The sequence below is a fragment of the Micromys minutus genome, assembly GCF_963924665.1.
Source record: "Micromys minutus genome assembly, chromosome: 1".
In the NCBI taxonomy this organism is placed as follows: domain Eukaryota; kingdom Metazoa; phylum Chordata; class Mammalia; order Rodentia; family Muridae; genus Micromys; species Micromys minutus.
This window is the reverse complement of record NC_137969.1, coordinates 70,965,210-70,979,892: the sequence shown is the minus strand read 5'-3', so window position 1 is coordinate 70,979,892 and position 14,683 is coordinate 70,965,210. Positions and strand designations below refer to the sequence as shown.

At 39.7% G+C, this 14,683-nt stretch overlaps 1 protein-coding gene across 2 annotated transcripts in view; it reads right to left on the bottom strand.

Moving 5' to 3' along the window:
- Positions 1 to 14,683, bottom strand: part of ATF6 (activating transcription factor 6) — a 161,579-nt gene that overhangs the window by 84,454 nt on the left and 62,442 nt on the right. For both annotated transcript variants that reach the window (XM_080934086.1, XM_080934087.1), the window contains exons 10-12: positions 8,268 to 8,393; positions 2,245 to 2,358; positions 1,611 to 1,710 (exon numbers count right to left, since the gene is read on the bottom strand). In XM_080934086.1, the coding sequence (XP_080790212.1) occupies positions 1,611 to 1,710; positions 2,245 to 2,358; positions 8,268 to 8,393 (340 nt within the window). The remainder of the gene's footprint in view (positions 1 to 1,610; positions 1,711 to 2,244; positions 2,359 to 8,267; positions 8,394 to 14,683) is intronic.

Here is a 14,683-nt window from a genome sequence, read left to right as displayed (position 1 = left end):
CTGGCTGACTTAGAACTTGTATAGACTAGGCTGGCCTCAAACTCATGGATACTGCCTGCCTCTGCCTCTCCCACCCAGGCAAGTGCCACCATGTGAGCACCACCATGCTCAGCAAGATGCTTCTATTAGCACCCAAACCAAACGTAAAGCAGGTGAAAATGTTTACATCCCAAAACAAAACCTCCTTATTGATTCTTATTCTCCCCCCATTTCTGGAGATTTCTCTACAACAATTACTGCCACCTTTCCATGTTACTATCCAGCGTTCCCTTCACTGGCCACCTGTCATTACAACCACAGTAAAAGAGCCTCCAGGGTCTCCAGTGAATTTGAATGGCAAGTTGTAATAGTAACCGCCTTCACTGTCTCACAGCCTGCTGGCCCTTTCCTGCCCTCCATCCACCTGTCCAGCCACCCTCAAGGAATGCTTTTTGTAGCCCACACATGTGCGATGCCCAGCACTAGTTTAGCATTCTCTCCTCTTTGGTTTCACATTAGAAAGAAGCACCCCAAAATCAAACATTTAGCCTCAACCTCTCTCCTATAGTCCAGATGTGAATACATGGTTGTCTAACTGGACTTCTTCAATTTATGGTCTAAATCCTGTATCTAAAGCTCTTGACTCCTGTCTCTAACTCCCTCCTTAGTTTCTGTCTCTATAAATGGCATCCGCATTAATCTAGCACCTAAGACACAGAAATTATCACCAATTCCTCATTATTTTATAGCAACAATTCTTTAACAGTTTTCCTTTTGAAATATATTTAGGTCCCCATTCTTACCTCCTCCTTCATATGTCCCACAGTAGAACAGACCTCAGACCTCCCGTCTAGACCGCTGGGTTGCAGTTGGTCTGACCTGCCTCCTCCCACTCCCCAGCTGTCTGCTTTGTGTGGTAGCCAGACTGATCACTTTTGTTTCTTTGTTTTTGTTTTGAAACAAGGTCTCATTATATATTTCAGGCTCCTTGAACTCACAATCCTGCTTCTGTCTCCCAAGTTCACTAATGAGCTCTACCAGTCCTAGCCAAAGTTACCTTTCATACATACAAACCCTCACCAAACCCACTACTGTTGGCCTTCATGCCTGGAATGAAATCTAAAGTTCAGACCAGAGCCTGTGGTGTTCACTAAGCTCTCTCCTCCACAGCCCCTCGGATCTGAGCTCCTACCACTCCCCTCAGTCACAGCATTCCTGACAGCTTTACTCAACTTCTTGAGGTTCTATAAATATGCAACCTGTTCCGTCCTGGGGCTTTTTACATTTGCTATTTCCTGGTCTGGAAGTTATTTCATTGGATTTCTCCATAAATCCATGAAGGGCTATGAAGAATTTGTGTAAGAGATGAGTTTCTATCCCATCCAGCTCTAAAAATGACGCTGTTGTAGCAGCCAGAGTTAATGACTTTGAGACAGAAGAGAGGGGTGGGGGACAGAGCACAGGACGCAGCACCAAGCCTGAGTAGGGGGCAATGGCTGCAGCATCCAAAGCGGCCACAGTGAGAAGTAAATAAGGCTTAAGTTCCCAAATGTCCCAGGGAACAAACAAGTCCCTGGGAAAGGATTCCCGGTGCCTGGATTGTCATTTCTTCAGACACAAGCAGAACAGACCTGGAGAATGCGGGTTTTCTGTTGGCTATTTGTCATTCTTCTAGATTTGGTCCTTTCCACTTCATGTCTATGAACCCAGCCTCGAAGTTCATGGTTCAACCTATAAAACAGAGTAATCAAATATATTTAACAGTAGGCTTATTCTTTTGTTGGAAATTCATATAATTGTTCTGTAGGACCCAAAGATCAGCCCAACATATATGACTACTTAACAATGCTTTTTGATTCAATTTGAAAAAAAATAAAACTAAAACATTTATTTCTGGTTTTTTTTTAATAAGACATGGGTAGGAAGGCAACTTCCCCAACCATGAGTTCAAAAGTCAGATATCGCCTTCCTAATTTGAAAAAAGTGATGCTGTCTGCTGAGAATATTATGTCCACAAGTCTAGCCTTACCCTGAATTTTATCATTCACTTGTCCTTTTGCTCAAACAAGAAACACATAAGCAGGAGACCATCACACTGAATGACCCATCACCATCTCTATCTGAACAACTGGCAGGCTTACAGTTATCCAACAATAAATCAGGTTCTCTTGGCCTCCTAGTAAATCTAAAGAAATGCTCTTCTAAGTTCTGAAGCTTGCCATGGGAGGCCACACAGTAGTTTCTGCACCAATCCACACCCCTTACCTGAGAGATTCTGTTGTGTTAATCAGGGGCTGACACGGAGGGGGAGGGATATAAAGTAATGGTTCTTCACTTAGCACCATTAAGGCTTTGTCATTGGACACAGAATGATCATATCTGAAATAAACATACACAAAAATGATTTCCTTGTACCATAAATTTTATGAAGCTTACTAGTGTCAATTTTCATTAAAATAAATGTATACCAAATTGAACATGCTGAAAGACCTAAATAAACATAACAGAAAGAATCAAGTATAAACGATATGATGCACTGTCAATCTCTAAGTTTCTAAGAGATGGCAGGGTAATTCGCCTTTGCTTAGCTACTATGCACTGTGCAGCACATGCTATGTGTGAAGTCAATGAACTTTGGTGCTGCTGGAGTAGAAAAGAAATTAAGGGAGAAGAGTTGGCAGCTGACAGGAAAGAACACTATTAGGATATGACAAAGCCTACAAGTTTGTGGTCATTTGTGACAATAAAACTCAAGTCTCCCTAATGCAAGTTTGTGTGAGGTGGGGGGTAAAGTGACCCCTAAAATATTTGGCAGGCAAAAAGTGACAAAGTTAAAAAATTGAATAAAAATTTTAGAGCCACGGATGACCTTGAGTCACTAGCAAAGCACTCAATGACAGTGACTAGTTACTCATTAGCTTAAAAAGTACATACTTGTACCTATGCTACTGCTTACGTCACGTGATTCATATCTAGTATACAATAAACAAACCTGAGCTGACCATCAGACTGGGAACTGCGCTGTTCCAATTGGTTATATCCTTCTCTCTGTATTCTCATCTCCCTCACCGAGAAATCTTAGGTCTGTTCTGCACTGTTTTGAATAAGATGCTCTGAATTTATAAATTAAATGTGCTAAAATACAAAACATTATAGAAAATTGAACGTGGCAAGCTTCATGCTTTTCACTATTTGTGGAATACAACCTATGCGCTGGGTAATCCAAGAAAGAACAAAAGCTCATTTTCAGAGAGCTAACTGGAAAGGCAGATGAAACACAAGAAAACAAATCCATAAAATACAGCAAAACCGTGCGAATTGTTGTAAAAGAAACAAAGGGCTCAAACAGCAAAATATGGCAGGATCTACTTCAGGAAAAACTAAGGACAGGATGGCGGAAGTCCAGGCTAAATGCAAGAGGAAACCAGCTGCATAGAAACTAGGGGAAGAGTGTATGAGACAAAAGCAAGTGAGAAAAAAAAAAAGCAGACTCAAGAAACACAGAAGACTGCTGAAGAGCTATGGGCACATGGGACAGACAGAAGCGGAAGTCGAAATCTGAAAGACCTCAGACCGGGTCATAATTAGGACTTACTGGATAAGAGGGAAGTTATCTTCTTCCAATTGAATTGAAGATACTCCCAATTTATCCTTAAGCCTTACAATTGTACCAAAACTAAATATTAGTTAAATATGGGGAGTAAAAACATCAGAGATGACTGGATGCGTGAGCGTAGTATGTCTGACAAGTCGGACCTGGGGAGGAGACTTTGGGAATCAGCCCTGTGTGCACACATGGACGCTGCCGTACAGATGAGTCATGTTAACAAGAGATAAACCGAGTTCCCAGCTTTAAAGCGTGTGATCTGGACAGAGGAGAAGCTTACAAGGGAAACCAGAAAGGAAGGAGGGAAGACAGAGTGAGCAGGATAAGCTTGCACACGGAGGTGAAGGCTGGGGGCTCACAAGGTCAAAGCCAGCTTGTGCTACCGAGCAAATGTTTGTCTCAATTAACCAGGGCAAAGAAATACCACCGTGATAGGTACTTGCATAGACAAGGCTCTGAACTGAATCCCTAACATCACAAACAGCAGCCAGTCAAAAAACAAACAAACAAAAAAACAAAGACAGACGGACTATTATAACAACGCAAAAGAAGTCTTTTAGGGAGTGACTTGCTTAGTCAAATCTTGAAAGTTTTAGATGAGTTACCATTAGATTTGGCACAATGAAAACATGCTTTCTCCAACTCCCCCTCAGTCACACACCTATCAGAATGGACAATTAATTTCAGAATAAAAGTAATGATTTCTGAGTATGGCACACATAAAAGAAGTAGAAGCTAAAGTTACATGGAACATACACACATACACACAACTACATACACATATCGTTTGAAAATCCCACCTGCATACTTAAAGCAAGGAATTCTGTGAGGAAAGTCCAAAATTGCTTTCAAAACCGATTTTTGACCTATAATTTTCCTTCCATATGATTAAACTCTAGCAATGCTTTCTGCACACCTGTGCTGACTAACTTTGTTCTAACAGCCAAATTACAGAGAAGAAAACTACCTAATAGGAGAAATACAAGGGTAGACAGGACAGGGTTAAAGGGAGAAAGGAAGGCAGAGTGTAAGCAAGCATGCAATCTGGAGACAATCAGACCCTACTAACCCAAAGACAGTCAGAGATCTGGGCTCTTTGCAAACCATTCTATACAGATAAAAGAAATGTCAGCAAATAAATCACTAAAGGGAAGTGCAATGCTGAGGAGCTAGAGTTGATGAGAACTCCTAGACTAAAGACATGATGGGGCTGGTGCCTCAAGCAGAAACCTCGCTTTCCTGTTTACCAGAAGACAACTGTGATTTAAGCCTTATGTCCTATGTCCTGAGGTAAAATTAATGCTAGCTCTCACTACACTTCTAATACTCTTTCATAAAAGTGTCCCAGTTTGGCTGGTAAATTATATTGTTACAAATACAGATATGTATATATGCATGTACTCCCAACACTGAAAAAATCTGTACAACTGCAATTTGCTAGTGTGATATGCTAATGGTAAACAAATAGAACAGCTAAACCACAGGATTATGATCTATCCTTTCATTATTTGAACCATCACTCTCCTACACTGAAACAAAATGAGGCATTTAAAAATACAGATGATGATACAGAAAACCTGAATGAGCCACAACAAGAAAAAAAAATGGAATCTGTTATTTAAAAAAGTTCCTATGTCCACCCCCACAAGAACAAAAGCTCAGGGGTAGACAAACAGTTTCACTGCTGAATTTTACCAAACTGTAAATGAAGAGCCAACGTGAGCCAGATATAGTGGCACACTTTAGCTTCCCTGCCGTCCCAAAAGCTGAGACAGGAAGATCGTTAAGTTAAGGATAGCCTGGCACCTTAATGAGACTCTTGCAAAACACAAACTTACAAAACAAACCTGATGTAAACTCATCTAAAATTCATCCAAAGAAGTAAAAGAAAGGAAATACTTCCAAAGTTTCTCTGACATCAAAACCAGACAAGAACACAAATAAAAGAAGAATCCACAGACCCAAATGTCTGATGATCATAGCTATCAAAATGCTCAACAAAGTACTAGCAACCAAAGCCAACATAATGAAAGGCTTGCATACAAAAATGCAAGGATGGCTCAACGTATACAAATCAGTATGAATAACATACTGTGTATACAGAATGAAAACATAAACTTTATGATTGTCTCAAAAGATGAAGAAAAAGCATTTAGTAAAACTAAACATCCTATCTTGAAGAAAAAAGGGGAAAAGAAAATTGGGTATAAGAGAAAATTATCTCAACACTATAAAACTCACATATGACAGCTCATAGCCAACAACATACTGAATTTAAAAAAGCTAAAATGTTTTCCTTTAAGCTCAGAAGCAAGACAAAGATTCCTGTTTTCAGTAATACAAGTTCATCAGAGATCTAGAAACACAACTGCTTCATCTCAAAAGAAACAAAATTCACGTCAAAAAGACATCTATCTGCATGCCCATGTTTACTGCAGTACTAGTCACAATAGTCAAGACATTGAAATTAACCTACTTGTCCACTGATGATGAGTAAAAAAAACAGATACTGAAACTCTGTTTTCACCAACATGGACAGATTTATAGGACGATGCTTAAGGGAAACAAAAAGTACCATGTTTTCTCTGTTAGATGTGCAAGCCTAAAACCTGCCATCACAGGGTTGTTTGTTGTTTTGTTTGTTTGGGATGTCTTTTTAGCAATCGTGCATATCAGAGTCTAAAAAGGTATGGGGGAGAGCAGGAGGGATATGAAAGAAGAATTCTTAATGGGTGTCAGAGCAACGGGATAAGAGGGATGACTGGATAATGTTCTGAAGCACATCAAACTATGGCTGACCACAATGCATCAAGTATTTCAACACATCTAGTAAAAAGAATTCTCAACACAAAAAATGAATGAATATCTGTCTCAGATGATGGATACGCTAATTACTCTGGTCCAGTCATTATACATTAACAACATCAAAATGACAGTGTAGCCAATAAATGTACAATCACTGTGTCAGCTAAAAAATTAAATACTTTTAAAACATGATAAACTAGTAAAATAGTATCAGTCTAAATTTTTAATTTAATTTTATTCAAAGGAAAAAATATAGGTATCCTGACAGCACATATAAACATCTAAAATTCAGTTCAGAACAAATCCATACTTCATGGTTTCAAATGTTTCACAAACTTTTTTAGTATTTTGTATTCAAAAATACTGCTACTAAAAACAATGACGATGGCAAGAACTTCAAACTAATAAAGTAATATCTGCTTAAATCTCCTATATCATTCTACAATAGCCTACTGTAGTACTTCAAGAGACCTAAGAGTCCATAATGTCTTTCCCAGGAGTGACACAGAGATGGTGTACTCTTTTCAAGGTGGTAAGTTCCAACCTGAGAGCTGTCCAGCCCTCTACAGTGAGTGAGCACGTGTGAGCCGACCACTATTCTTCACAGGGGGGAGCATTTTATCTCGAGACAATGTGAGCAAATGCATGAAGGCATCTGGTTATGATTATTTTAGAGTAACTTATAGTCCTATAAAGATTGTCTTTAAAAAAGTATGTCTTCAAGTACCAAATCAACAAATTTTCTTCTTTTTAGCAATTAACTATATTTAATCAAACCCTGTATATTCAAAGAATGTTAAACTAAAAATGAAAAATTTGGAAGAACACCTGTGGACAAACATAGAGTTCAAAATTATAGAAAAAAGGAGGGAAAACTTGGGCACATTTTGGAAAAATAAGAAAAGTGATTCACTATCAAATTTAGAGACACTCTTATCAGCATGTCAACATTTCAGTATTGTAACAAATCCCAACATGTAAGAAAACAGACTAGCACAAAACAGCATGTATTACTCTCTGCCACCACGGCCCCCATCACTGCCGTACTGCATCACATAAGATCCTTAACTCCGAACACAAACTCAAGAGTAAAAGCCCAGGAAGGATGATTCCTCTACGGCCTTTGCCTTGTAACGCTGCAGGGCAACCAGGTCTTCATCAATTCTGAGCACTTCATCCTAGTGCAGTGATGCTGCCCTATGAGCTCTATGACTACTTCTCAAGAGTCTGGTTTTATTTGCCTCTGATAAGAATCTAAAAACACACAGGGAAATGTTTACCAAAAAGAATACAGTTTCAGAATTATTTACTGTACCTTCTAATTAACAGACTATAGGAAATGTGTTTTCATGTACATCTTTTGCTTTATTACCAAGCAAAATGAAAATTTACCAAGGTATCTGTCAGATTATAAAAAGGAAAAAAAATCTGAAAACAACAAATAGATAATTTTGTACATGATCACAAACAGGTTCAACTATATCATTTTGCCATATCTATCCATAGACATAAATATTAAATGTACTAAACCATAATAACAGTGAAAAACTGAAGTTAGTGCATGTATTTCAATATATGTGTATGTCAGTACAAACTCATTATATAATCACATCTCAACAAATGAGGGTGGGGCTGGGAGAAGGGGGTGCTACAATTAGTATGTTAAGTAAATAAATGAGAAAAAGCCTAAACTGGGAACTGTTTCAAAATAAACTTCTTTATTCTTAAAACTGATCATAAAAATAAAACAAATTAATGGCATCACTAGTTCACTTGCTCCACTTGCCAAAACCTATGTGACCAATTTCCATGTAAAGTGACCGGAGGTAACTCTTCTCTAATTCATTAAATCAGTAAGGCCAGCAGGCTGTCCCACCTGTAACTGTTTTTCTGGTTGTCACCATCTGATGTGTCTTCTTTTGTTGAAAACTCTAAAAGATGCCTCCTTTGACTTGCAGGGTTCACGATAGGTTTCACTCTCCTGGAATCTTGCTCCAGCATGCTGAAGAACAAAACAAAACCAACACCAACAACAAAATGGCATGTGTATATGTTCCATAGAGCTAGAAAGAAAGAAAGACTGGCCTTATAAATTCACACATAAAGCAATAAATAAGGCCTAGAAACACGTCCAAATAATGATGTCCTTAAGTACTCTAGGCCTGGAGTCCTGTACATAGCGAACAATTTCAAAATAATTTTAGTAAGTATAAAAGCCCATATTTATAAACTGATTAAATAAAAGCTGTGCTTTTTTTTACTTGCTTTTAAAAACCCTGTAATTACAGTACATAATTGCTATAGTTTATATTCAAATGCTTCCCAAAGAAGCTGAAGGCTTGGGTCCCTTAGGAGGTGGCCTAGTAAAAATAGATACTAGATAAAGTCAGACGTTGAGTCCTGTTTTTGAAGGGGACACTGGGATCCTAGTCCCTCCTCTGCCCTCTCTTTCACTCCCCAGTATCTGAGAGATAAGCAGACGTCTCCCACAGATCAGTTCCTGAAAATGTACTGTGCACAAGTACAAAGCAGCTGATTGCAGGAATCACTGAAACCTCTGAAATCAAATAAACCTTTCTGCTTTTTAAGTTGCCTAATCTTGGGTACTTATTACCATAACAGAAAACTAACACGTATGAATATAAGTACATATAAATAAAATTTAAACTCAGACAGGTGAGGTAGAAAATCCACCCCAGTGTGGCAAACTGATGTTTTCAATGGGCAAATACTTCAGTGACATAGGAGCTGTTCTCTTTGTAATCACACGCACCATCAGTCTTGCCACAGCGCAGCAGGCAACGTTGTGATAAGTATAACAGTTTAAACTCATCAATTGGGTGCTTTGAAATCTGGCTTATTGATATCATTCTGAATATATGTATTATTTTATAAAGCTACACCCATCATTTACACTAGTCATGATCCCAATTCCCTGGGGCATCATAAAGACTATTTGGAGAATGCAGGGGAAGCCGGAAGTAAGAAGAAAAGGGTCTAACAGTGAAGCCCTTTGGGGTACAGCAGCTAATCTCCAAATATGGGTGAACAGGGTGGATGAAAACAAGAAGCAGATAGATTTCTTTAGAATCCTTCTCTGATTTCTTATTATTTCAGTTCTCAATTCTTTTCCACTAGACATCACTGCCACCTGTGGTTCTCACAGGGCAAGCTGTGAACTTAAAAGGTATACTGCCAAATTATGACCACTGTATAAAACTTAATGTTGCTAAAGCTAATACTAAGTTGTCCTTACAATTGTATATTTCCGGCTGAATGCTTACTTGAGCAACACTGTAAGCCTTGCTGCACATGAACAGACCTGCCAGGATGGCTAACGGAACCTGGAGAAGAGGCCTACCGCACTGAACCTGGGGAACAGACCTGCCAGGATGGCTAACGGAACCTGGAGAAAAGAGGTCTACCGCACTGAACCTGGGGAACAGACCTGGTAGGATAGCTAACGGAACCTAAGGAAGAGGCCTTGTACAAAACTCACTGAGCCTGAGGACGAGGCCTTGCGGCTGACTACAGCGGCCTAGTATAATGTCAGACTGAACAACTGAACCAGGGTACAGACCAGTAAGGAAGCAGGAAAGGATTAAACAATAAAAGTTTTAGGAGGAGACCACATAAGGACTGAAATTTTGTGTTTTCTTTTTAAGACTTAAAAAAAAAAAAACTTTGCTTTTTAATTTGTCCATGTGTATCAAAAAAATTCTATATATAAAAATATGCTAAGAAAAACAAGTTAAGAACTTTCCCTTAAGTTAACAAGACTTGTTTGTTCAGCCCCTGCATTATTCTTGGGGAACTCCCAGTACTATCACTCCTGTCGGACAGATGCATGCTCTGATTCCTCCAATGACTTGAGAGGAGACCTCCCACCCTAATGGAGTTAGGTTCAAAACTGGCTTTCCATAGGTGTACTACATTGTTGATCGCATTTCCCCAAATGCCTGATTATTTTATGCAATAAACGTGTACTAAATATGTTTTATGTTCCAGAGAGATATTCAGTGGTAAAGATCCAAAGTGGAGGTGGTGGATAAAAAACTAAGTTAAAGGTTCAAGGGATGGCTCGGTGGTTAAGAACACTGTCTGATCTTCCAGAAGTCCTGAGTTCAATTCTCAGCAACCACACGGAGACTCACAACAGTCTGTATAGGATCTGACGTTCATTTCTGGCATGCAGGCATACATGCAAATAGAGCACTCATATATCTAAAATAAATAAATAAACGCTTAGAAAAAACTAAGTTACTTTGTATAGACAGATTGTGTTTGACTGGTTGACTGACTGACAAAGAGTCGTCAGTGTCATCATGGGGCTAAACAGAATGCTATGAAATCTGGGTCTCTGCAGAGAGGATCAAGACGAGGAAAGACAACAGTTCAACAGTTACCTGAGCGAAGCACAATGGCTCCAGGGAGCAGGATTTAAGGAGGTGGGAAGGTCATCTTAAGAGAGAAAAGACAGCAGCAATAATGCAAGACTACACATAGCCCTGCCTGCCACGAGCCATTCTGTCTGCATCAACGCGTACTCTTCTGCTCATCAACCGTAATGCTGGCCATGACTAAGGGAATTTCCTGGTCTGGTGGCATAATCAGCCATCTTCATGTCAGCTTTAGTTTACTTGTTTACTAGTCCTGATCACTGCCAGGAAAGCAGATTATGAGAACAATTCTTTGGCTTTACCAGCTCTCAACTGGGGTTTTAACCCCATAAGAGGTCCCTAATGTAACTCTCGGGCTTTAAACTGAGAAGTCAACATGGCTGCTCTGCCTTCTAAAACTGTCTTAACATCGTTCATGTTCTCTTCTACTTCAGAATCCTCTGGAGTACTGACTCAGACTGAGACTCTGAGCCCAGCAGTGTTGCTATGATCTGATAACTGGCAAATGCAAATTCCTTATGAAGAAACTGGAGTGCTTGTCTACAAGTCGGTGTTCCCACAAGCTGTCCAGATGACTGTGACTGAGAACCTCCATTCATGTTTTTCACAGCCTGGTCCCAAGAAGAGTTACTTCTTCACAGTGGATGCAGCTCAAGTAGACAATTCAGAGGCCTGGACAGTTAAACCTGAGGACACAGAAGGACGTGGTCCAATGTGGCAAAGTTGTGGCTTATTTATACTGTTTTGTAAACTGGTTCAGCATTGTTAACCTGTTGAAGACTTAAAGAGTCCACTGATGGGCATCCTTTACTCGCCTTAGCACTACAAGACCCAGAGCTCCATGCTACTGCTTATGGCTGTGGACAGCTATCACCAGCAAATACACTGAGCTTATCTAAGAAGTTTTGTCTGTTTTACCATAACAAAGCTGTGCGACACCTACTTAGCTACATTTACTAGAAGACATGTGTGCTGTTGACGAGACTGTGGCACTGTTTTCCTCACCTCCTCTGCTGGTAAAGATTTTGATGTCATAATAGCAGTGTGCCTACAGCTGTCACCACAGCCACTTTGGGGCTTACACCTTTCTTTTAACCGAAGCATTTAAATCTCACTTCCTGCATGTCACCACACTTCATTATATAGAAGCAACATAATGCTCTGAACAAGGGATTCAGTGATGGGCAACAAGACTTAAATAAGCTAAGCCATGAGTTTATTAAACTCCCATTAAGTGTGTTAAGACTGATAATAAGTGTGTTAAGTCACTGTTAGCTAAACTGCAGTGGTGACACTTGCCTTTAGTCCCAGCACTCGGGAGACAGAGGCAGGTGGATCTCTAAGTTCAGGGCCAGCCTGGCCTACAGAGCTAGTTCCAGGACAGCAAGGACTACACAGGGAAACCCTGTCTTGGAATATAACAACAACAATAAGAATAATAACAATAATAATAAATAAAATCACCATCTTCCTTTCTTTTGCTTTTGTTGGACAAAGGGTTGTATAACTCATGTGTAATTTTAATGCTTACAGTAAAATTTCTATAAAGAAAAAAAATACTTGAACTCTAAAATAACTGGGAAAAAATAAGCTTAGCTTCAAGAATTAATTAACATTTATAGTTTCCTTTTATCTATTACTATTTAAAAGAACTTCATTCCCCTGCCAGATTTCAAGATTGTCTAAGAATAATTGTCATATTACAAATATCAAGAGGAATTTGGCAGCTGTTAAAGTGGCCAAGCATACAAAGGGTATGAGAAAATTGCTGCTGATATGATCTTTCAGATTCTTGGCCTGAGTATTTTTGTAATATTGGGAAAAAATTAAATTTCCAAGAACACAAAAGGATGAGTCAGGCACAGCAAGAACAAGCAGTAGGTGAGTGTGGGTCTGCTGACTTTCTAACCTAGGTGAGTGTGGGTCTGCTGACTTTCTAACCTAGGTGAGTGAGCGTCTGCTGACTTTCTAACCTAGGTGAGTGTGGGTCTGCTGACTTTCTAACCTAGGTGAGTGTGGGTCTGCTGACTTTCTAACCTAGGTGAGTGTGGGTCTGCTGACTTTCTAACCTAGGTGAGTGTGGGTCTGCTGACTTTCTAACCTAGGTGAGTGTGGGTCTGCTGACTTTCTAACCTAGGTGAGTGAGCGTCTGCTGACTTTCTAACCTAGGTGAGTGTGGGTCTGCTGACTTTCTAACCTAGGTGAGTGTGGGTCTGCTGACTTTCTAACCTAGGTGAGTGTGGGTCTGCTGACTTTCTAACCTAGGTGAGTGTGGGTCTGCTGACTTTCTAACCTAGGTGAGTGTGGGTCTGCTGACTTTCTAACCTAGGTGAGTGAGCGTCTGCTGACTTTCTATCTCTGAATATTGGTAAAACACTTAAACTAAACTTTAAAACTCTATTTTGTTTTACCTGTCTTTTATATTTGCTTGCATGTATGTCTCTGTGCATACCATGTGCATACAGTGCCCTTAGAAGCCAGAGGAGGAACTGGAGTTACAGATAGTTGTTAGCTGCCATATCGGTGCCAGGAATCAAATCCAGTTCCTTTCCAAGAGCAGAAAGTGCCCTAAACTCCTGAGCCAATTCTCCAGCCCCCTAACTAAACCTTTTGTAATTCAGTTAAGACAGGTTCTGTCCATAGATTAAAATAAACTAGCAAATACTAAGGAGACATGAGTCTCTGTGATCTATGACTCTACAATCAACATAGTATCCACTCACAGTCACAATAGTTCTAATCCACAGGATAATCATTACACAAAAAACCTTGCTCATGTTATGGGTCAATGATCCTGAAAAGCAGAGGTTAATAGAACATGAATGTTTTCAATTTCCCTCAAAGTTTGAAAAAAGCATTACTTTTGTAACTTCCTCTTTCCTCTATCAAGTTCTAAATGTCAACAACTGTTTTAGATTATTTGTGAGGCCAAGTAATCCTTAAGACTTCAGATGTTGAATCTTCACACCAAGTGGCTGAACATAAAATGCCACATGCCCAAGTGTGCCCTGGGCATTCCTGTTTAAGCTACAAGTAGACCACTTTTAAATTGAAACCATCTCCACAGGTAAGAGTTACACTGTTTCTCATCACCCTAAACCATAGCTGCTGTTGCTCTGAGACCCACACATGAAAAGCTGAATTACTTTCAGCTGGTGAAAATCACAGAGCCCTTTGGGGTCTAATGTGGGAAAGTGGAAAAAGCACAGAAACTGAAGGCAGAAGATCTGGGTTCAAGATGTGACACAAACGCCTGCCTTAGTTAAGTTCTTTCAGCCTAAATTCCTCACAGTAAATTTTTAAAAAATAGCAAATTTGCCACAGAGCTCTTCTGAGGGTCACGTGAGATCGCAGATGTGGACATTCTTTATGAAGCCTGAGGATGTCACAAAGTACTAATGACACAGCTGTCTTTCCTCTTGCTCAGTTCAAGTGTTCACAACAAAGCAACTGCAGTAACCTTTAAAATCAAGGTCAGATTATCATGCCTCTCCACAGCTCAAACCCTGCCGATGGCTCCCCTATTCTAGCATAATTAATAATAAAAAGCTCAGATTTTTATTTGACCCTTCCCTTACATTTGCTGTCATGACATTTTCTCTTGGTTCTCCTGTCCTGTTTACTCAAGTTTAGCCACACTCCTTACTCACCCTTGGGAATGAGCAACACACTTCCCACACTAGGGCTCTTGCAATGGCTAATACCTTTGCAATGCTCTTCCCCAGATATCCAGACAGCTAACCTCATCTCCTCAAACCTTAGCTCAAACATCTGTTAAACAGCAGTCATATTCAAAGTGGCATGCCAACAACTCCTAGACAGTTGTAAAACCATCTGCCCTATCATACTTTATCCTGTTCAAAGGATTTACAACTTGACTGCTTTACTTGTT